Genomic DNA, 23,294 nt, shown 5'->3' on the forward strand with positions numbered 1-23,294 from the left:
TTAGAAAATCTGAAAAAAAAAAAATGTTTGGGTACATGAAGATTTCAAGAATAGTTTCATTGTAACCCCAAAAAGTAAAACCGTTATCCAAGATGCCTGTCAACCTACATGTGTGTGTGTATATATATATATAATAATTTGGGTCAGGTTTAAGTATTTGGGAGCGCTATATTAATTTCATTTCACTTTATGAAAACAAAGGTAGCTATCACCTAAATAGACCCTCAGTATGGTGCTACCACTATCATGCTGGATTGTTGGCTAGCTATAGGTGTCTGTTAGTAAAACAGGGCAAGACCTTTTCATCAAATTTTCTTACGACTACGTCGTACAAACCTAAAGTTTAAAATGTTAAGACAAGAATGCCGTGATTGTTTCTTGACTGGACATTATTCATGCAGATGAGAACAAAACATTTATAAATTTTGGACAGCTGGCTAAAACAAAATCCACTCAACCTCAATGGCTTAATGTGCTTTAAAAGTAAGAGTTACTCCCCAGACAGCAGTCAGCTTGTAGCAAGAGCAATATAGTTTTATTGATCTAGGTTTAATTACGCTGAACGGGCAGCTGGAGGAACATTCTTTGCGTGCCGCCGCACATAATTCGCACAGAACAGGAGGAACAACCCACATCCGACGTGAGAACCAACTCGTCACATTAAAATGTCCACAACTAGATAAGATCTAAAAAAAATTAAATCTGACTCATTCCTTAATCACTTTGTCTTGAAAATCAATCTAAAGGGTTAAAAAATATTCATTCTAGACTAAAAAAAAAAAAAAAAAAAATCACAGAGTTAGGTTTTGTTTGGCTGAGAGAAGAACGGTCAGAGGCACTGGTTTAGAAGCGGGAGAAAGCTGCCCTCGACGACGCGGAGGACCTCGTCCTTTTTTTGTTACAGTATCGGAGAAGACGGCGTCCTCCACGAGGACACACACGCATACACACCACAGGCAGAAGTATGGCTGGATCTCCACATTCATACGAAAACATCCTCGCACTCCCAATCAGCACAGCAGGAGGAGAAAGTTTTCCCCTGCAGGAAAACTGCAGTCTCAGGTCCTTCAAAATATCCGTGTAGTGATGGAGTAAAGCAGTCCAACAGCGCCCTCTCTCTGCAGAGAATGGCACTACAATAATCGCAATAGGAAACTGGTGATGGGGGGGGGAGAAGCAACCCATAAAATGGCCTAGCAGGCGTTGGATGAGACAGCTTACAGCATCAGTTCAGACAGGACTTGCATGGTACAGATGACGGCTAAAGCGATGAAGAGTAGGGGCGTTTGTGATTCTCCATGTCGCAGTCCACACATGTGCAACTTTTTAGTGGTATAGCACCAACAGCAGGTGCTTCCCTACCCTGTGAACTCAGTTTCGTCAGGTGCAAGAGAGGGAGAACTGCCGTCCGTTCACAGGTCGTTGGGGTTAACTATGGTGAAGTCGGAGTCCTTGCTGTTGGTGGAGCCCTCCTCCGGGCTGGAGGAGCCCGATGTGGCGCCAGTCGTCAAGGGGTCGTGAAAAGTCCCGGATGAGCCCTCGGGCTCCATTCGCACGGCGGCGCGCCCTCGCCTCGCCGGCAGCGGCAGCTTTCCTTCGGCTTCCCTCCCGTCGGCTAGCAGGTCTCCGTCCTGAGACACCAGGATGTAATCGTCCCAGTTCTTTCCCTCGGAGCCCAGAGACGACGCCACCTGTAGGCAAGAGATTTAAAGAGATCAACATTGTGTACCTATACAAGCAGAGGTCACATACATTGGCATGCAAAAATATTCATACCCCTTTAACATTTTCATAGGGGATATTGTTCTTTAGCAGGGTGAAGATGCTCAGCGTTGAAGGGAATATGGATGACGATGCACACAGAGGCTGCAAAACACCGTATTGGAGGTTCACTTCCACCAGAACTAAACATGCAGCCAAAAAGCTAAAAAGGAATTATATAAATCAAAATTTCTTCACGTGTTTAAATCCAACTGAAAGTCTGTGGCAAACTTTAACATTGTCGTACATCAGTACTTCTTACACGAGAAGCAGGAGGACTTTATTCATGCTCGACAAACAAGCCTCCGATCACTGTTCAAATTAATCAACAGGCCATCTGTGCAAGCCAGTGGAAGAAATAGGCTACAGCTGGGAAGCGAAGTTTGTGACCTTGAGAAGAAAAACGGAGTTTGAAGTTAGTAAGTAAATAAAGTAATATGCAGTATTAGAGCCGGACTATGATTTATTTTTTGTTAATAAAAATAAAGTCATAATATACGAGAGTTGTAATACTATTGGCAGTATAAAAAAGCAACATTGCCAGTAAAATTATTAGAAAAAAAAAAAAAAAAAAAAGYTTTGGTGGAGTTATCAAGATACGACTTGATCAGCTTGGCAAGTCCGTGGTTCTTTCTTCGAAGCGAACAGTCGTTTAAATAATTGTTTCAAAGTCCTGATAATTTGATGCAGACTTGTGAAACCGACTCCAACTATATCTTCATAATATGCTCAGTATTCCTCAGTTTGTTGTGTTCTCATTACGACTTTACTGTCATATTAAAAACAAACAAGAAAAACTACATTGTAAGCGAGTAACTGCATCTCATGGGGAAAAAAACACAGTGCACACAGGAAGCCTACTGTGAATGCAAAATGTTAAGTACTTTTCATCACTTCTCACAAGCTGCTGTAATCAATTTTGGTGCAAGTTTTGCACAATGTTAAAAAGCTATGCCTTTTGAAAAAGAAAAAAAAAGCTGAAGAAGTTGCCAAAAAAAAAAACTTTTTTTTTTTGCCAAAAAAAACAACTTTTTTTGGCAAGGATGTCTTTGATCTGACCACATTTTATTACATAAAAAAACTTTTTTTTTTTGGCAAACAATTAAATGTTTTTAAAAAGTTTTACTGTGTTAATGTAAAAAAAAAAAAAAAGCATATTGAATCACTGAGTTAATAAATTGAACTTTGAACTTGTTTTGAGGCTCATAAAATGAGCTGCTACTCATTTTATTAATCTGTTTTGATTTATAAATGGAATTGGAGCCAATGGTTTGTACATGTAAAATAAATATGATCCGATTCTCAATAGCATTTCAAATCGGGGGGCGAGGAGGGGCATGTGAGAAAATAACTACGCAACTATGCTGAGCACAAATTCTTACCGTTTTGTTGCTGTGGCTGAAGTAAAAAGTGTTTAAATGTACTGACTCCAAATGCATTCCACACTTTTCAGATGTTTATTGCTACCATTTTTTTTTTTAAACCGACCTAGCACATGAAATCCCAAAGTAATAAACATTAGCTGTTTTCAGCTAAAAGCCTTCAAGCGATATAAAAAAAAAAAAAAAAAAAACTTTTGCAGCCGTCAAGAGGAGGACTAACGATCTAATAACCTGCTGCTCAGGCGGGGTCGTCGCCGTCTCCTCATCCCTCTCGTCTGTACTCGCACCCCGGTCCAGGTAGGAGTCTCTGCTCTGCGTGCCGTCGCCTCCCTGAAGCCGTTCGCCGTGGTAACGCGCGCTGTCCAGGGATGTTTCCGTCGCTGCGGCGGTGGAGGTGTAGTGGTCATCGGCGATGCTGATCTCCTCGTTCTCCTCGGCCTCCAGCTGACTCTGGTTGAAGCGCAGCGCTCCCTTCAGGATGTCTTTGATCTGACCACATTTTATTACATAAAAACAAACGGAAGAAGCTGAAGCCTGGAGAGTCGAACTGTAGAATCCGTAATTAAAACTTTTTTTTTTCCTCCCCCTACCTGTTTAAGTCCAGCTAGAGAGACGAGGACTTCATCTTCTTTCTCCAGGTGCTCTTGCAGAATCACTTCCTGGATTTTACCTGCAGAGAAGTTCCTTTCTTGAAATGCCACCAAATCAAATAGTTTTACAAAACTTAAACATCCTGACACGACTTAATGTCAACAAGAATTTAGATGTAGAGATAAATAATGTGTTTTTCATTTCAGGAAATAAATAATGACTTAAGGAGCCGCGTCGGAACTCACAGATGTGCGTATTCATCATCTTGGCGCAGTACTTGCTCATGGCCTCCAGGTCGTTAATCTGGCCCTGCAGGAAGGACACCTGGGCTTCCAGATCCTCGTCCTTTTGATGAACAAATAAATAAATAAAAGAAAAAAAAACACAGCAAAGATCGAACGAAGGGGAGGAATTAAAAGGTCACTGCTAAGCAAAGAGCAGAGCGAGGCAAGCGGCTCACCGTCTCTTTCTTGCCCATGCTTTTGCTGTGGGACCGGGAGCGGGTGATGTTGAAGAAGGACTCCTTCTTGGTGGCCGAGAGGGGAGGAGACGAGCAGCTGACGTCACTCCCTCTGGAGGGCGGGAGCGGCGGGGACGCAGTGGACTGGCCCCGCCCACCAGAAAGGCTCTCTGTGCTGGGGGAGGAGCTGACCGTATTGGAGCTTTGGCCTTTGGAAGATGGAGGGAAGAAAAGGTGAGAAGATAAAAAAAAAAAAAAGAAAAGAAAAAAATAGTATGAACTTGAGACATATTTTTATTCCTTAAAACATTAAACTTGAGTACGGTTTGTTCATTGCTGTTGTCTGGGTGGTCAAATGAAGCACAGCAGATGAACTATGACATTTCCATAACTAGTAAAAGAGAAATCTTATGATGAAATTTTTTTATAAATCCTTTGAGTATCTGCTGATTTTTTAGGTGTTAAAGTCAGGGTTTCAATATAAGGTCAGAAAACAAATCATTTGTCATTTAAATTTTAAAAAGTCATGACTCTGCCCTTCAGTTGACCGCTCCCAGGCTTTGAGCTTTCAAGTTAACAGAATATATGTTTTGATTTTGACTTCAAATGATCACAAAAAGCAAAGCAACAAAGAATAAAAGAAAAAGAAAGAAAGAAAAACTGTTTAACACATTTTTATTAAAAATACTCAGCAACATTCTGGTTCTCCTGACTTTAGTAATTGGGAAAATGCAGATGGAGGAATCGACTAAAATTCGGGACATTGTGGGACACTGCGACACGTGGATGTGATCAAATGAATGTAAGTCAGTGAGTCCAGGAGGACATTGTTGTCATCATGATAGTTCAAGGTTAAAAAGGGAGACTCATTATTTAAAGAGCCAATACACACAAATATATTTCAAGGTTTTTTCCCCCCCTCTTTCTCTTATGGCTAACAGTCTGAAAAAAACAAAAAACAATCAGAACATAAACTGTACCTCCTACTAGTTGAAGTGAACATCTACAAACCAGATCTATTTTGAGATGAATCAGAGATCCTACAAAGTGGAACTCTATCAATAAATATATTCCATCCATCAGTGACCTCAAAGCATATTTACAGCCATCAGATCCGGCATTAAAAACACGTCGGTATACAAAGTGTTTACGGCAGCTAAAGACCCATCCATCACACTCAAGCTGCGATCGCCCCCTGCTGGTCAAGGCTTACAGTCACATCCACATGCGGGACTCGGGTCTGCTCTACAGCAACAAGTTGCATTTTACACAGCAGCACACGAGCAAACAGACGAGGAGCGAGGAACGGTCGTGTTCGCTGAAAAAGCGGCTAATGGAGTTGCAAAAGCACGACCAAATTAGAGGGAGAGGAAGCGGGAGGGAGGGGTTGCATGGCACACAAGCGGTTGCCTTGGCAGCGGTTACCTTGTGTGTCAGTAAGAGTCTGTTCTGGGAGAGAGCCCTGAGACACTGCACCTGAAACTCCATCTAACAGACAGGAGAGTCAAAGCTGATGTAGCCACAACCACACACCCCAGTGGCTGCGCACACACACTCATCCAGCTGGTCAGTGTTAACAAGGACATGCAGAGAAGACTTTAGTGTTTTAACTGGGAACAAAAATAGACATTAATACATGGGGGAAAAGCAGGAGGAGTCGGTTGTCCTGATTAGCTTTTTGTCACCTCACCCCCCGCCGTCTCTTGGTCCTCACCTTTGCCGAGGTGGACCGGCATGCTTTCGGACTTCAGCAGACGGTAGTGCTGCGTCTGGCCCTGGACCTGCGTCTGCGGCAGCGGAGCCGAGGGCTCAGCGAGCGGGTGAGACAGGGCGGGCGCCGGCGCCGAGGCAGGAGGCGTGAAGGAGGACGAGGAGGAATACGAGGAGGAGGAGGACGAGGAGTACACCTCGCTGTTGATGGGAGCGACGCTGGTGGACACGCCCGACATGGCCGGAGCGATGAGCTTCCTGCCGAAGCTCAGCAGGCTGCTGGACACCTTGTTGATGTTCAGCGGAGCGGCTTTCACCGTAGAGGTGGACCTGCGGACGCAGACGGGAACGGCAAAAATATGAACAGAAAAATTCATCTGGAACTTTGTCCAGGATGACGAAGAGATTCCGACGTTACGTCGTCCATCAAAACATTGCTGATGTGTTTAAAGACTGACCAGATCGCAATCAAGGAAGAACTGGATGACTTTGATCGGTGGCAAGTTGATTACATCGTCATGAATATAAATGTATTTTATACAAGTCCACATAGGCTATGGAATAAACCTAAATAAACTTGAGACCAACCAGACGGACTTGGGAAACATGAATCAATGAAAAGGTCAAAATAAGTTTAATAACACTTTCATAAACAAACCAAAATCTGCCAACTAAAGTGATGCATCATCATGTACATTTGGAGCTTTAAACCAAACTTCGTAAAATCTCCGTACCGCGTCTTGTTCATCAGATCGGCTCCCCTTGTCTTGTAGTAATCCAGGTTCTGCTGAAACTGGTAGTTCACCGGGCGTGGATTGTTCTGCACGAGAGAAAGAAAATAATAAAATCTGTGAGTGCGTGATGAAGATCAGAGGAAACGACCCACAAGCTGTGGCCATGCATGACTGCATAACTACAGAAACACCTCTGAATCACAGCGGATGCTAATTCAGGTTGTAAAAAAAAAAAAAAAAACACCATGTTGGACAAATACCCAACCGAAATTTAAGATCCACCCAGTATTTAAACGAGACAGTGCTTTGCTGTCACAGGTTTCAGAGAAATGAGGCTGGATGGGTTAGACGGTCAGATGGTCCCACATTATCTGATACTGCAGCAGGAGGAAGCAGCTGCCGCAACAACCAGGCGCCTTCACTGTGGGGAAACTGCAACGTTTTCATCCCGTTTACCCGACACTGGGCCATTTCAGAACATTTCACTTCATGTGCAGTTATAATTATAGTGCAATTTAAAACCGCAAAATTTGAAAGCGAGGATTAAAAAACAAAACAAACTTTTACTAGATTCTGAAGAGCTTTAATAACAGAAACTCATGTAGAAAACTTCAGAACAGGCACAAATTGGGCAATTTTGTTTCTTTTTCCCCATCTGGGTTCACAGTTTTTTTGGCTAAGCTTTTTATTCCAATGAAGAGCAAAGGGAGCGGAAAACTACATGTTCCAAGTTGTGCAGATCTTGTAGTACTTTTGAACTCTTGTTTTACCCGTTGTCTTCATCGAGGCTTTGCACCTGCTTAACAACTTGAAATCTTAAGTCATTTGATTTACTTTACCAAAATAAATAAATGTAGTTACATGGCTACAATAATATCCATCTGCAGCAGGTTTTCTGAATTTATTTTGGCCATAATCTATTATTATTTTATGAGGCTCAGCTGACCTAAAAGCATTTTTATATCTCCATAGTTTATAGGTTGTCTAATTCTATTTTTATTGTTATTATAGCTATTGCTGTCATTTTTTTCCCTTTGTTTTATTCATACACACAACTTTAAGTTTAATTAATGCTAAACGCTAAGGAATCTGGATCATCTTTGCATTTTATTTTACCAAGCACCTGATCCAGAGGTAAAAAAAAACAACAACAAAAAAACACTGAGCACAAAATATCTTCCTCATTTGTCATTTTAAAATATTTACCTAATCTCAGTGCAAGAGTGGGAAGCAGAAAATCAGCTTTAAAACTATCAAGCATCACTTCATGTCTTACATAATTAATAATAATAAAAAATTATATATACATCTTTTATAAAACATTCTAATGTTTATAATTTTTATGTCACTATGGTAAAAAAATAAATAAATAAAAATAAAAAGCAATTTAGACCATATAAAGATTATAGACCTGAAGTATGTTTTCCATTTGTGGAAGTATTTCAGTAATTATACAATAAAAAGTTATACAAATGCAATCAAAGAAATGTAATTCATAATCAATTACGTGAAATCTATCGTGTATTTATTCTGATTCATCCAACTGACATCACAGTATTGATGCCTGGTGTTGGTTTTTTAACTTTAAGTCGCAGTATCCAGGCAACGCCATACAGTTTACTCAAATTTAATCTCCCAACGTTTGGAGCGCTTCAGGATCTCACGGTCAAAACCACCCAACAGCTGAAGAAGTGTGATGAAATAAAACATTCGCCGCCAAATTTTTAGATTTTTTTTTTCTCCTCCTCCCCCCCCTTATCATTCATTCACAGTGTCACAGCACAACAAGATGTCTTTTTTGGATACAGTGTTGCTGGAGGATTCCCACCCACTGCTTTCCACGTGGGCGGTTAAGTTTGGCAAATCTTCTCCGTGTGCTACAGGAAAAGTCGAGCAAATCCCTCCTTGAGCAGGAGCAGGAGCAGACAGACACGGCTTCGACTCGTAAACGCCCTCCACGTTTGTTTCGACGCCGCTCACTTTCTGTTCCCCGCTTGAACGGGGTGGCAACGTACAATCGGGACAGTCAACGAGATGTTGCTTTTCTAGTGCAAGGTCGGCTTACTTTGGGGTCTCGGAGGAACAGGGCTTTTTGCAGTAAAGAGTTGATGTCGCCTATGGGAGGATAATGCATCAGTAATCCCAGGCAGGTCTGGAAGTTGCTTGCGATTACTAGGAAAACAAAAACAAGTGTGAAAAAACAAGATTTTTTGCACTTTAATACAAGTTTAAAACCGCACAAGCTGTAAAAACCATCAATGTTCTGTCTCTGTTGCAGATTTTAAAGTGCAAATTGTAAGTGTAAATTTCAATGCAACACATCTTCAGGTAATAATAGATTACTAAGGAAAAAAAAACAACAAACAAACAAAAAAAAAACCTTAACCATAACCCAACCTGCCTCCTATATGTATTAACAGAAATAACGCATCGCTGCCTTCTGCTTCAAGAAATACGACCTCGTCTGATTAAATGAAGCAGAGTAAATGTGATTCTTCAGCTCACAAGTGTCTTATCAGATTACATGCCACAAAGGCCAACACATGGCTTCTTCACTGGAGGATCTGGGCAATAAATGGAGCGTACGAGCGTCTCGGATGTAGAGCAGCATGGCCACGAAGACGTAGTCCACCAGATCCAGAGTGATGCTGTCGGCGAACAGAGCGTCCCACACCACCAGCAGGTCCTGGAGGGGAAATTCGCGGCCGAACAGCAGGCGAACCCACCGGCTGAGAGACGGGGAGGGGGGAAGGAAAAAAAATAAAAATAAAAAATTTAAATAGGGACGTCTGTGCGGAGACGAGAAAAAGATTGGGGTTAAGCTGAAGAAGAAGCTACTGACATGCCGTAGATCTGCGGAGCGATCTCCAGCCGGTTCAGGTGCATGTGGAGCTCGATGTCGTGCTTCTTCACCAGCAAGTCCTGGATGCGGTTCACTTTGGTCACCACGGCGACCGACGGGCCGGCGTCCTGGGGCCGGGCGAAGGGGATGCTGGTGAGCATTTCCTCCTTACCCTGCGGAGAAACATGAACGTATGAAAAACGGGCAGATTATCATGCATGACACCCGACTGGTGAACAAACAGCAGGCGTTTCAGCGTCTAGCACAAGTATTATTAGCGATTAAACCTTTTCACATTTTGTCACGTTGCAACTTGTGCATTTTTAATTAAAATTTTTGGGTGATAAAACAACTCACACTGCATAATTGTAAGTGGAAGGAAAAGGATTAATTGCTTTTTTTTTTTTTTTTTTTTTTTACAAATAGTGATCTAAATACTGAGACATGCATTTTAATTCACTCGGTCTGAGTGAAAAATATGTACAGCCATTATTTGTGTGTCTCTACCGGCTTTGTGAATCTAGAGATCAAATATCTGGCCATTTTCTTTTAAAGAAAGCTCAAACTCAGACCGACTGGACGCCTGAAAACACCAGTTCCAAAGATCCTCAGTTGGATTTACAATAATACTGCAAAATATAACTTATACAAAGATAAGCCGTTATTTCTGCTAGGTTAATTTTCAATTCAATCCTAATACAACAGGACTTTATTAATAGATTGCATGGCTGTAATGTGTTAAGATGTAAAAATGTTCAAAGTGTACTAAGAATTTGAAGAAGAAACAGAGTCAACGTTTTGTCGTTTCTGTTGTTTAAACTCAAAACTTTCATTATCATCTTCGGTCTCGTCTACAATAACACTCGTGGCCGAGTTTCTTTCTGTGAGCTTGTTTACTTTTGAGTTTGCGCTGATCGTCTTCGTGGGCACCGTTTCTCTTGCGAGCAGCACAGCTTGCCATTCCTAAATTGCCAAGCCGAGCGTGATCGTTTTATATGAAACTATGCGGCAAGTAATTTGATTTTTACTTCACAGCCTCCACGTTCGTGGTCCGCTTTCAGACGCCACAGCAGAACTGAATCAGGTTACAGTTGGCGCGGCTTCCCACGTTTCTACTGCAGTTCACTTCAAACGAGGTGAAAAGCAGGCAAACAGTGGCGCTTTTTCCAGGACAAAATTCCCTGTTTAATAATTTCTTGAGAAATTATTTTAAACATTTTTTAGCTCTTTATTGTATTAAACAATATCTGTTTAATACAAAGGCTGTCTTTGTATTAAACAGATATTGGAAACTCACATAGCCAGTCTCACGTCTGACAAAGCATCCGCTTATCCTCTGGTAGCCTGCACATTAAACTGCATCTGCTGTTACCATGGCAACAGGCTGAGCGGCATCAAATCAAGCAGGGGCCTCTGATTCAGGATTATTACTTAACATTGGTGTAATCTAACGCAGCACGATCGCAGAGCGTCGTTTCTCGAAGCGCCATCACACTGACCTTCCTCACTTCCCTCTCAAAGGTGGAGAACCACGGCTCCGCCGTCTCCATCAGCTGTGAGAACATGGCGCTGAACGCAGAGCGGTGGCACGAGAGAGGCACGGACACGAGAGAGGCAAGCAGTGAGACGACAGCACTCTTCACTTTGCACAAGCCAAAAACCCCTTAATGCGCTCTGCACTCACTAGGCGTCGTGTTCGAGGTGCGCAGGGTCCAGCAGACATTTCATCTCGTCACTGCGGGGGGGCGGGAAAGGAAAATCAGAATCTGCCGACTGCAGAGAAGCAGACGTTAGCTGGAACGAGAGGGAAATGGATTCAGAGCACACTGACCTGGGGCTGGCCGTCTCGCTGGCGTGTTGGAAGGCTTGATGGTCACAGTGCAGCACAAACACTATGGGGGCCAGCAGCTCATGCATCCCCTGCACACACACACACACACACACACACACACACACACACACAGAGAGATGGAGCTATAAGGGTAGCGATAGATGGAGGAGCATGCTCCATTTGTGATCAGTCCTTTTAATAATGATGCACGAGGTTTCTAATTCCTGATGGCAGCTTTAATTTAGACATTATTAGCCAATGCCCCGCCATGTGTCACTTCTAGTTTGGAAAGTAGATGTTTTACTAGCCATCTATTTATTCGCTGGCACCTGTTACAGACACCGATAACGATAAGGTTACGGAGGCATTTTGTTCCTCAGCCTGAGCTCCTCAAGGATGAAGAGCCTCGACCGAGACGAGGTGTTGCTACTACACGCTTTGTTCCACGTCTTTACAGGGTCTCTGGGTGCTTGTAGCCATTTTGACAGAAAAATAAAAAAAGAGCAAATGATAGAGAGGAAGGAAGAAAAGAAGGTGAGAAAAAAGAAAGGAAGACAGAAAAGAAAAAGAGCAAGAATTGCTCTTAAAAAAAAGAAGGGAGAGAAAGAATAAATGCAGAAAGAGCAAGTAAGAGAGTAAAATATAAAGGAAGGATAGGAAAGAGAAAAAGAGAGTAAGAAGGAAAGTAACAGAGTACAAATAAGAAAGCATAAGAAAAAGAAAGGGTAAAACGGGGAAAACAGTAAGAAACAGAGTAAGAGAAAAGAGAAAGGAAGCAGAAGGAAAAGAAAAAGAAAGGAAAGGGAAAAGAGCAAGAAGGAAAAGAAAAAAAAGGGATTATGAAAGAAAATGGATTAAGAAAATAAATCCTACACTTTTTAACCGCCTCATCCATCCAAAAATCATGACCATCAACACTCTGACTCAGCCACAGAAAGAAAACAAAAGGTGACACCTGCTTATAGAGCAGCTGCTCATTCTCTCTGCCGTAACAGAAGAGAATGTCAGTCAGCTTGGTCCTCACGTCCTCGTTCTGGAAGTAACAGATCTCAGGGAATCTACAGGAGGATGAGAACAAATGTGTGATTTCATGCTAGAAGCAGAAAATGTGAGTTAAAAAAAAAAAAAAACAGAGACACGCTTGCATACGTCCTAAAAACGTCCTGCTTGATCATCCCCTTCAGCTCTTTATCCTGGAAGAACTTGTTCCACAAACTCTGGGGACAAAAACAAGACACGAATTAGGCAAATCTGAAGGATCTGCAGCAGGAGAAATAAACGTGCGGCCACATTAATTAGATACGATAGTAAGTGGGCTGAATAAATTAATGGATTAACAAAAGCTCATGCCTTTTGTTAAGACAGATATGAATGAATAAAATGCTGAAGGAAACTTGAGGAGATTTTTAGCATCAGAAAACTTTAAGACAACCTTTTCATTATAATTTCCAGGGGGAAAAAAATGACATAAGTTGTCTCAAAGTACAAAAAGATAGCAAGTGGTGTTGAATTCAACTTAAGGCGAGTATCAATCAATCAAGTACATTTGTACACAATTCAGCAGCAAAGTAGTGCAAAGTGCTTCACATCATAAAACACCATGAACAAACACTACATCTTGAGTGCCAGCAGCAAAATCATACACATCAAATATGCTGGTCAATGTTTCATTTGTTTACGGTTCAGAAGAAACTCTACAAAGCTGGGTTTTTAGTTTGAATTTAAAGGAAGTCGGTGTTTCAGGTGTTTTGCAGTTTTCTGGAGGTTTGTTCCAGATTTGTGGTGCATAGAAGCTCAATGCTGCTTCTCTGGTTCTGGGGATGCAGAGCAGAACCAGAAGACCTGAGAGGTCTGGAAGGTTGATAGATCAACAAAAGATATTCGAATCATTTTGGTGATTTTCAGTCATTTATAAACCAACAATGGTATTTTAAAGTCTGAGCTACAGGGAGCCAGTTTAAGGACTTTATAACTAGGATGATGCGCTCCATCTTCCTGTTATTGCATATTGATCTCTATAATCACAATTAAACACTTTATGTGCACCAACATCTGGCAGACTGTCATAAAAACCATCTTACATACGTTATATTCTTCTTTCCAGCCGTTTACCACGTAAAGATTTGACACGATTCTTTAATAAGAACCGTCTAACAAGTAGAGCAGCAACTGTCAGCAGCATTCTGGGACCAACGCTGAGAGATCAGGATGTGACTTCCTAAGAAAATTCACTCATTAACATCCAAGACGAAAACCCAAAGAAAAAGCAGAAATTCTCACCCCCTCATCCTGGGACAGCGGATTGTTGACGACCAGGTCCTGCTGGCCCGCAGTTTTACGGGGGTTAGTGATGTGCTGTGACAAATGAACAATAAACATCGATACTCTGGGACAGAAAGACGAAGGGCTACAGTTGCTTTCCACACACAATCTGAGAGGCCAAAAAAAACTGGTTTTTGATTTTGCTTTTTCGAAACAGGGCCAGCTCCTCGGTTCAATCACTTCCACTGTTATGCAAAGTAGAAGTGCAAGGTTTTCCCCAGAAAACTTGCTAAGCCCAGTGATTGGGCGCTAGGGCCGTCATTCATCCAGGAGCCCGTCGTGTTTTTGAGTTAACAAATGTTTAAAGTTGACAAGACATTTGAAAATATCACTTGATAAATTATGTGCTATTGAAAGATTGGAAAATTAATACCTCAACACCCACGATAAAGTCTTAAAAAATGCAAACATTTTAAAAAGACTTAAATAAATAAGCATCGCTTAGCCTGGTGGGGGCACAAGTAAAGCCTGGCAGCCCGCCAGGCCTATAATACACGGGGGGAAATCCTGAAGTGTAAACATAGAACAAAGTTAAAAGACCTTGCCAAGATTGTCTACAGCGAAACATGTCTTCACTGAGGACAAAATACAGGGCTTCATCAAGAAAGAACACCATGTAGATGTATGAAAATAACTTCTAAAGACATTTCCCAGGGAAGTGCTAGCCCGGCTATACGACAGTGTCGTACATTAAAGGTCGAAGATTGATTCCAAAACAATTTTAGCAATTTGCATGGTACTGTGTATTTAGATATTAGGGGGGAAAAAAACGATGTAGTGATACAGCAGTAATAGTAAAAATATAAATATAAATATAAATAAATAATAATAAATAAACTAAATCTTGAGCAGAATGGCACTCCCACCATCTCTTTGATTTTCTCATACTGAGCCCGGTGCTCCTTGGTCCTCTTGATCCACTGGCCCTTGTCCTCAGGAAGGACCTCCAGGTACAGCTGCCAACACAGGACATCGCATTGAAACATGCCAAAAAATCTGACCCTCCACAACTTAAAAACTTTGAGCTTCTACTTTCCTCGAAAGTACTCTGTCCTATTAAAATAGATTATTTAATCAAAACTCGATCAGGCGGCCCGATCGACTCGACGGCTACCTTCCAGCAAACGCTCCGGAAGCGACTACTCCTCAGCCGACCGTTGACGCCGGCCTGCCGGATCCTGGCCAGGTAATTACTGTTGAGGAACAAGTCGTCCCATTCTTTTCTGCACGTCAGGAGAAAGGCGATTAAGAGATTTTGGGCTGCTCGACCCAAATCTGACACCACAACTAATCGGCAGTGTCCTCCAGAAGGGAAGAGGTTCAAGTGAAACTGAAAGAACAGACCTGTAGGAGAGGAAGGTGGACTGAGACTGGGAGGAGAAGCTGCTGTCAAGGGATCCTCCTGAAGGGTAACCACAAGAGGGAGGTGTTAGTGCTGGAAAGTGAAAGAAAAATACATTTTTCTTTGATGATTTTTTTTCTTTTTCTGTAAACTCCTAACAAAAAATGACTGGTTCTTTTTTCTTTTCTTTTTTTGTTTTCATTGGCTTTGTTACGGTCAATGGAGCAGAAACGGCCAGAAGCGGGGGAAAGTCATGACAGAAACCAAAGTGGCAAACTGCCTCATGCTCTTTATTGGCGGTAATACGTCTAATTTGGCCTGCAGGTAAACAAGCATTCAAGTCAGAGCGCTGTCTATCAGCATTAGTTAAAGGAGTAGATCGCTCCGCAGAAACGCTCACAATGAATATTCATCAGTTCCACAATATTTTCTCTCTCTCCCGCATAGACCTAAAAAACATCCTTCGCCCCGAGGCTCACCCCGTCTCGCCTGTGACTCAAACCTCAGTCAGTTTTCGTTTTATTGTGTTGTGGCTTGTACATTTGTCCTGAACCTCAACTGGCTAGAGACCTCCCCCCACCCCCCCAAACCTCCGGTTAGCCGTCTGTCGGTTCAGAAACGAATCAAATTATTTCAGGGTTTGACATACTGCTGCGATTTTTGTTGAAATTGTGAAGCGGGTCGAAACCGGTCTCCTGCTGCTCGTCTGTCTGGAGCGGGTGGCGGGTCTCGAAGTTGGGGTGCTGCATGACTGCGGCCCAGCTGGACTAGAATGAGAAAAGTGAGGCAAAAAAACAAACAAAAAACAAACACTGTTTTACAGGGCAATTTAAAAACATTCAAACTCCTTGAATCTTTTCTTGTTCATTCACATTACGACTTGGAACTCAACGTATTTTATTTGCACTTTATGTAACAGACCAGTACTTACAGTAGTGCATAAATGAGAATGGTAGATTTTTCTTGTTGTTGGCAAATAAAAACATGTTAAATCTGCCAGGAATTTATAAGAATTCTTAGCCAATCTCTCTAAAGTTGCTTACATTTTTTTGTTTGTGCTGTAAAACAAAGAAAATGTAAATGTGTGCATTTTCTACCCAATGTTGGTCATCATTTATTAGATCAAAATCACAGTTAAATACATTTCAGTTTGTGTCTGTAGTAATAATAGTCATTATTTTTGCAGGTTATCAATAGATGAGTCAACAACTTCCAGGATATTTAACTAAACTTCATCACCAACGTTCCTCATCATGTCTGACCAAGAAGATTTAGCAAAACCTGAGCTCCGCTTTGAAAAAAAATAAAAATAAAACAATCAACTTTTAACTTGTTTTTTTAAGTCTTACCGACAAAGCCGCGAGATTCTCCCAGGTCAAGACTCAGAAGGCCAGGATGTTTCTGCAGGAGGAAAGTGTCACATCAGTAATGCATCGACAATAAGGGAAGCGAACCAAAAGAAAAAAAAAAAAAAAAAAGAAGAAAGGCTACGCCATCTTCTTTGAACTGATACAGACTTCACAGAACTCTGACAGCGGTTATAGTCGGTGAAGAATGACTGAAATTAACAAGCAGCACCGGAGATGTCTGAGCTCACGCTGATATATGAAGAGTCGACGAAGCTAATGAAGTCATTAGAAAAGCAAATAAATGCATCACTTAAATGTTTTGATGCCAGACTTTCCTTCTAATAGAAAATAAACGGAGGCGTCTCTGAAATATGAGAACCATAAAACGTTCTTTATGAATCTGAAGCCCAACCAGGTACCAAACTAGGGAACAGTCAGGCTTGATCCACAGCATTTCTTATGAATAGGAGACATATTTTTCACCTTCACGACTACTTCAAGACGAAACCCAAAAGTTAGGCCGGATTTCGGCTTCAGCTGGAGAAGTTTCTGCAATTTGGGCAGCGAAGGACCCAAGAAATCAAGGCAACATCAACTTTTGAGAACGGGGAGAGAATCTGGGTCATTGAGAAGGAGTTGGGTAGAGAGCCAGGAGCCGACTTCCCCAATGAGGTATGTTGATACATCCAAACAGAAGGCCGCCCTGAGGCAAACCTTCTCTTGCTGCTTTTAGGTTACAAAACAAGTTTGTGCAGAGCCAGCTACGTTCTCCATGGTAATGTGTGAGCATAAATGCTCGAAAGTCACACTTTCCAGAGGTACCCTGAAATTTTCTAACTGAATATTGTTGAGTTATCAGAAGTTATTTTCCTTTTCTAAGAAATATGACGAACATAATGTTAGCCTTCCATTAGGGTTGTAGATCCAAACGGTACAGAGCCATTCAATAAATTAGAATATTATTTAAAAAGCCCATTTGTTTAAGGAATTTTACCGCTAAGTGAAACGCATTATATAGATTAATTACACACAGGTGGATGTTTGAAAGCCTTTATTTTAAATCATGATGACTTTCCACTTACAGTTAATGAAAAGTGACATTTAAAATGAGAATATCACATCAGACCAATAAAAAAGAAAAACTATTTTTTTTAAAATAGCAATGTGGGCTTATTGAAAAGTATGTTTAACACCTGATGAAAAGATACTTTTAATCTGACAAACGAGACCCGTGATGATCTAAATTCTAATTTATTGAATAAAGCTGTAAAAAAAAAAGAAAAAAAAAGTGCAGATGAAAAGATTTTTTCCTTAAAAAAAAAAACACACAACAAGGCTATCTATTAAATTAGAAGCAGTTTCTCACCCACTCCAACAGAAATGCATTTACGCTCAAAGAAAAATAGTAGCAATGTGTCAATATGTCGATGACAAATTTCCAAATGAATCAAAAGAGGAACTGCTTTTATTTAGAGGAACTGTGATTAGACTGAGGAACTTATTGAAGTGGCTTAGTGCATTAAACAAGTGGCAATGTTTGTGTTTTTATTCCCACTGCTTCAAAATCTGGATAGTCTTCAAGACAGGGGGAGGGGGGTTTTTTATTTTATTTATTTTTTTACTTGGTTCAAGCAAAATAAATCATTCAGAAACCAGGTTCTAAAACAGCTTTTGTCATCACATTTGAAAATCTAACTATTACGTTGACATTTCTGCTGTAAATATGGTTATGTTATTCTAGAGTATTTTACCCAAACAGCAATACTTCTTTTCTTTGCTCTAAAAATATATATATATTTGAACAGTGAAAATCATTTACTCAGCAAGCATTTATCAGTGTGGCCGTTAGTCAAGTTTTAAGGTCACTTCATCATTTGACTTAGCAGATTTTAAAAGAAGCACCGAATCACAAGCAACCAACCAGACTGAAACAAAACTGGATTAAACCACGAGTCCGTTCATCCCTGCCGACTTCTTAGAAGAGTTGAACTTCGTCTCCGACGAGACACTCCAGATTAACCCGGTTATTTATCTTCCGTTCGCGACAAAATTTGAGATTGTTCCGTGTTTATGATAATGCTTTAGCTAAAGCTGAGCTCCGCAGAATAGCAGCACTGATCTGCAGAGCACGGTCTTTCTTTCACAGACTTTCCCCTTATTAGTTGTGGAAAGAACCAAAACAAAGAGGCCTCGCAAAACCTATTAACCGTGTGGATGAAACACTGCTCGACAGATTGGCAAAGAAATGCCAGGAATATAGAAATGACTTGGTATGAATAATGCATGGCTCTGTTTTGTTAGGAAACATCTGTCCCACTCAGAGTCTAACGCTCAGCCTCGAGTTGACTGATTGTTTTTTTTTTCTCCCTCCCAGTAAATGATCAGAACTAATCCACAACTAGAGAACAGCAGAGGAATGCTGCAAAAGGTAACTCTAAAATTGTTGGGTTTTTTTCTTAACCTTACTTGAACAATTTAACAAAACTGGTTTGTAGTTGCTTGAGTTGGCAGAACAATCCGGTTATGTAGTAATGAATATCAATTCATATTAAGAACTAAGAGAAATCCCTTTTTCTCCACAAGCCGGTCTGCAGACGCACATCACGCTTTTTTCATTTTCTCTCCTAAACTAGAACTTTCTCAGGTTCGTATGCGTCCGTCGCTCGGATGAAAGACACACGTCTAACGGCTTGAGGCCTTTCTGTGTTTCCACAATCCGGTATAAAGTAACGCCTCCGTTGTAAAAACGACAATAGAACACTGGAAAACTTTGGGAGTATTCAACACAGATTGTGAATTATTTAATCCGCCGTAACTAGAGTACCTTAAATAATTAACAGCAAAGACGTTTTATGAGACAGTCAAAATCAATTTGTAATAAACTGCATGAATAAATCAATCGACAAATAACAGTCCATCTGTTTCAAGGTGTATTTTTCGTATCTGAAATGTTTGAACAGAAAGACTGAAATGCAAAAATCCAGGTTGCTTGACTGATTGTTGCAGTTCCACAGGGAAATTAAGCACTGCTGCTCTTACACATTTTTTGTGATTAGCAGCATTTGTGTTGTCGCCTGAAATCACAGCTAACTAAAAAGAAAACAATTTTGGTTTTGGCTGGCCAGGTTCGAAAATGCCATTCAGAGAGAATCTTAAATGAAATTGTCCAAAAACCGCAACATTAAATCCAACTTCGGTTACAGTGAAGGAAAAGCTGACTTTTTATTATTATTATTATTATTATTATATTTCTAATAAATTCACTCAGGACAAAAGGCTAATAAAACTCTCTTTATTTGAATGCTTCGTTTATGGAACTGCTGGGAAAACTAGCAGTCTCGGGTTGAAGGTAGCCGGCATAAAATTTTAACAAAGGAAAAAAAAAAAAAAACTGCAAAACAGTCCCACAATAATGAAGCCCAGGGTTTATGGATGGGTTGTAAGATACAGGAAGTAATAACTGGACATATTAGCCACTTTTTGTGTCTGCACAGTGGGACACGAAGGCAAGGTAAATAAGAGACGTGTTGCCGAGCGCTAGTCTGAGCTCACTTTTCAGTGTGAATTGGAAAGACTCATGTGGTGATAATCATAAGGTTTGTTGATTTCGGTTTATTTTTTATTCTCACCCCCAACCCCCAACAGGCATTGGGGGGTTCAGGCCAGCTTCTGACATGAAGGCAAGGCCAGCTTTACAATACAGCGAATTCAAAATTGATTAAGTTTGTCTGCCGTGTCTTTCGTACAACTTAAAATCCTTTTAACAAGGTGGCAGAAAAATTCCAGTGTGATCAGAGTCTATGGATCACACTGCAACAACGTCATATAATACTTGATTAGTTGAGGTATGGAAATAAATTAAAGGCACAATTCACTCACTGACGTAATATTCTAAATTCATATTAAACATCTAAACAACATCCGAATGACAGTCTACTTGAAATTAGTTATCGTGTTAGCGTCACCTGTTATACCAGAGTTATTTGACATAAGAGCAAAAGGAAGGCTGACGTGAAAACTCATGAAAAGAAAACTTGGAGAAAAAAAAAATCATGCGGCTAAATTTAGCAGGTGTTTATTAATGATGAACCGATCAAGGCTTTTCTTGCCTGAAAGTGAAAGCTGTTGGTTGATTTGCTTATACATCTTAAATTTGAGAAAACAAAAGTTTTTTACCCATTTAATAAAAATTTAAATAAAAAACTCACTTTTCTGGTCCACTGATCAGAGCTGATGAATGAAAAGTGGAAAATTCTGACCTCTGATTGATTGATTGGAAAAAAAGCCACAATGTATTCACCAAGATAACATCATAACTGCAGCAATGAATATGATATTTTATAGTGCAGCAGCAGGGGAAATAATTATTTCCCTGCTTTAATAGTGCAATTACATCATATGAAACAATTCAGGTTTTGAATTCATACAGGTATCAAGACAGGGTGAAACCGTGGCAGTTTTACAGGAAGAATTACTTCCCATGTCTAGTTCAGAATCATCTGGAAGCAAGAGGAAGAGTGAATGCAAGCACACTTTTTTTGCCCTTAAGCAAGAAGAAAAAAAAAGTGGCCTCACTTGCTCTCTCAAAACAATTTCAAGTTTAAAAAACATGTTTTGTTTCAGGATTCACATTAATTTCCTTTCTACTTGAACTCCTATTCATTCTGCAGTAACAAAAAAGGGGAGCACATAACATTATTTAAAGTAAGAGAATATTCCAGAGTCACTACAGAACAATATTTGATGTCCAGGAATAAAACGATTAAACTAATTAGCAGATTCACTTAACCCTGAGAGAAGGACATATGATGTTGATAAGAAACCTACAAGCTAAAGGACTTAGATAAATCAACATAACAAAAACACAATAAAGAGTTACTTTCCTCACTGCCATAAAGAAGCAAAAAAGGCCCAAACAATGTTCGGAACTACAGCCAGATTAGTCAGTCGAATTAGACAAATCGGTTTAATACGAGATCCACTTTCGTCAGAGTGGACTGCGGCGAAAACAAAACCTAGTAAACATTCGTGATGAGAGGAGCTGTGAAAACTAAGAAAAGGTGGCCTGTGGTTGAGTCAAAGAGAAACATCCCAGCTAAACAAACTCACATGTCTTTAGCTCAGCACGCAGCGAGAACTCTGGAACCTTTACAGTCACATGCTCTGCAAAAAGCTGAGAACTTACTAGGAATCATTGGCTTTACAAAATACCATGAAGTTTCCAAGTCTTGACTGATTCAATTAGCGGGCATGTGTGCTTGATAGAAAAAAAATAGATGGGAATAGTTTTTCTCTCCTAACTACTTTATTAGGGTTCACTCAGTTGTTTTAGCACATGAATCCTGTCTGTGCTGTGCACAGGAGACAATGAAAGGTTTCTTTTGCTGAAGCGTTGAAAATGCCCTGTAATCCGCATTGCCAGCTGCGGCCGAAAAACGACTCTTGAACAACAGGAAAAAAAAATGTTAAAACAGACTTAAAAGTTTTGCCCGCAAGGAAAATCTGCTCTTATTAGAGAAATCATATGAGAACAGGGTTACTGGAGACCATACAACTTCACTGGAACTAATTAGCAATCAGCAGGTCGCAAGCTAAGCGTCCCACTTCTTTGCGAACAGTGAACGCAACACAAGTAAACGTTAGCAAGTTCCTCTGACAATGACACTCTTTGGTGTTGATGAGGTTACTAAGTGGAGAGGACTCCTTAACGTTTTCAGCACCAGCAAAATGCTACATTAGGTGAGAAGAACCTCAAAAGGTGTATGAGATTTCTAGAAAATAAACTGCATTTTCTAATAGTGTCCTACAGCTGATCTATTAGGCCATTATTTTTGAAAAAGAAAGAGGCTCCAGCAGAAATCAGGTGGTTAATCGCACACACAGAAAACTTGTTTTAACCCTTTGAATAATATAATTTTGATCATGCATATGAAATGTTGGCAGTTTGTTGAAAACCTCACAGCTGTCTTGATCAGTGGGGTTTACTGGAGGCCATAATGATGAAAAATCTGATATTTTAAACTCCTTTCCATAAATTGATTAAAAATAAGAACTCCTGCCATTCAAGCAGCACTCTGTAATTTGATGTGGCATGATGCACAAATAAAAAAACATTTTAATCCACACACGGGGGAAATCTTTGTAATTCATTGAATTGCTATTGGAATTTCAAAAACTACTATTAAAATAACTGAAGCACATTTCGCTTCCTTACAAAAAGCAGAAAATTGCAATAAATCAAAAATGGACAACAAAAACAAATAAAATCTGTATTATTAACCAGGAATGTCCTGATATAATTCGCATGCAAAATACTGTCAGGATGAATTTACAGAAAATAGGAATTAAAATCCAATTGTACGCAATCCAGGTCAGTCCGATTATAGATAGTTTCGAGTTCCAAATCAACCCACCTGTAAAACAATACCATGCTACACATGTCATAAAACGAGCAGAGAATAAAACACTGAGTGCAAGATGCTCCCACAGTTTTCATTCTGCGCTGTGGGATAGTCGCAGCCATCACTCGGGACATTACAAAACCGAACAACAGCTTCGCTAACATGTGGCCTCCACCTGCTGCAATGCAAAATGAAGGCTAAACTAATTGAAAAGCAGTAACACCACCAAATGTGGCTGTCAGCTGTCACAGAACATGAACCGAGATGACAGTACAGCTAATGTCGCTAGCTAGGCTATTAGCATGTAAACGAGCCAGTGCACGGGCCCAGGCGCTACTTCCGACACACACTGGTACGAGACGGAGTTGTGACACGCGTATTTCCTCCTCTCGCGAGCCAGGGTCAACGGGGACGGCACCCATATGCAGAAACGTGAATACGAGCAGTTACAGAGGTGTGAATGTTGCTCATTTACCTGTCCGTATCATGCAGGGACCCTCATTCTGATGTAGTGAGACTGACTGCTGATTTGTAAACACTAGCTGGTCAGGCGGATATGCTGAAGATCA

The 23,294-nt window shown here is 40.6% G+C and overlaps 1 protein-coding gene across 3 annotated transcripts; it reads right to left on the reverse strand.

Moving 5' to 3' along the window:
• Nucleotides 1-508: 508 nt before the first annotated feature.
• On the reverse strand, nt 509-23,288 carry tbc1d5 (TBC1 domain family, member 5). Of its 3 annotated transcripts, XM_008421673.1 has the most exons (23): nt 23,201-23,288; nt 16,325-16,376; nt 15,625-15,742; nt 14,978-15,035; nt 14,748-14,856; nt 14,500-14,589; nt 13,592-13,666; nt 12,461-12,528; nt 12,267-12,369; nt 11,312-11,400; nt 11,165-11,215; nt 10,980-11,049; nt 9,481-9,653; nt 9,225-9,367; nt 8,704-8,810; nt 6,639-6,724; nt 5,909-6,234; nt 5,620-5,682; nt 4,195-4,403; nt 3,980-4,079; nt 3,734-3,813; nt 3,375-3,632; nt 509-1,691 (listed from the first exon to the last, which is right to left on the reverse strand). In XM_008421673.1, exons 3-23 carry the CDS (start codon nt 15,722-15,724, stop codon nt 1,413-1,415), a joined length of 2,637 nt encoding a protein of 878 aa, XP_008419895.1. In that variant the 5' UTR covers nt 15,725-15,742; nt 16,325-16,376; nt 23,201-23,288; the 3' UTR covers nt 509-1,412. The 3 variants fall into 3 exon arrangements, with proteins under 3 accessions (XP_008419895.1, XP_008419896.1, XP_008419897.1); XM_008421674.1 differs by lacking the exon at nt 11,312-11,400 and having other exon boundaries at nt 11,165-11,274; XM_008421675.1 differs by lacking the exon at nt 5,620-5,682.
• Between the last annotated feature and the right edge of the window lie 6 nt (nt 23,289-23,294).

The sequence above is a fragment of the Poecilia reticulata genome, linkage group LG11, assembly GCF_000633615.1.
Source record: "Poecilia reticulata strain Guanapo linkage group LG11, Guppy_female_1.0+MT, whole genome shotgun sequence".
Taxonomy (NCBI): domain Eukaryota; kingdom Metazoa; phylum Chordata; class Actinopteri; order Cyprinodontiformes; family Poeciliidae; genus Poecilia; species Poecilia reticulata.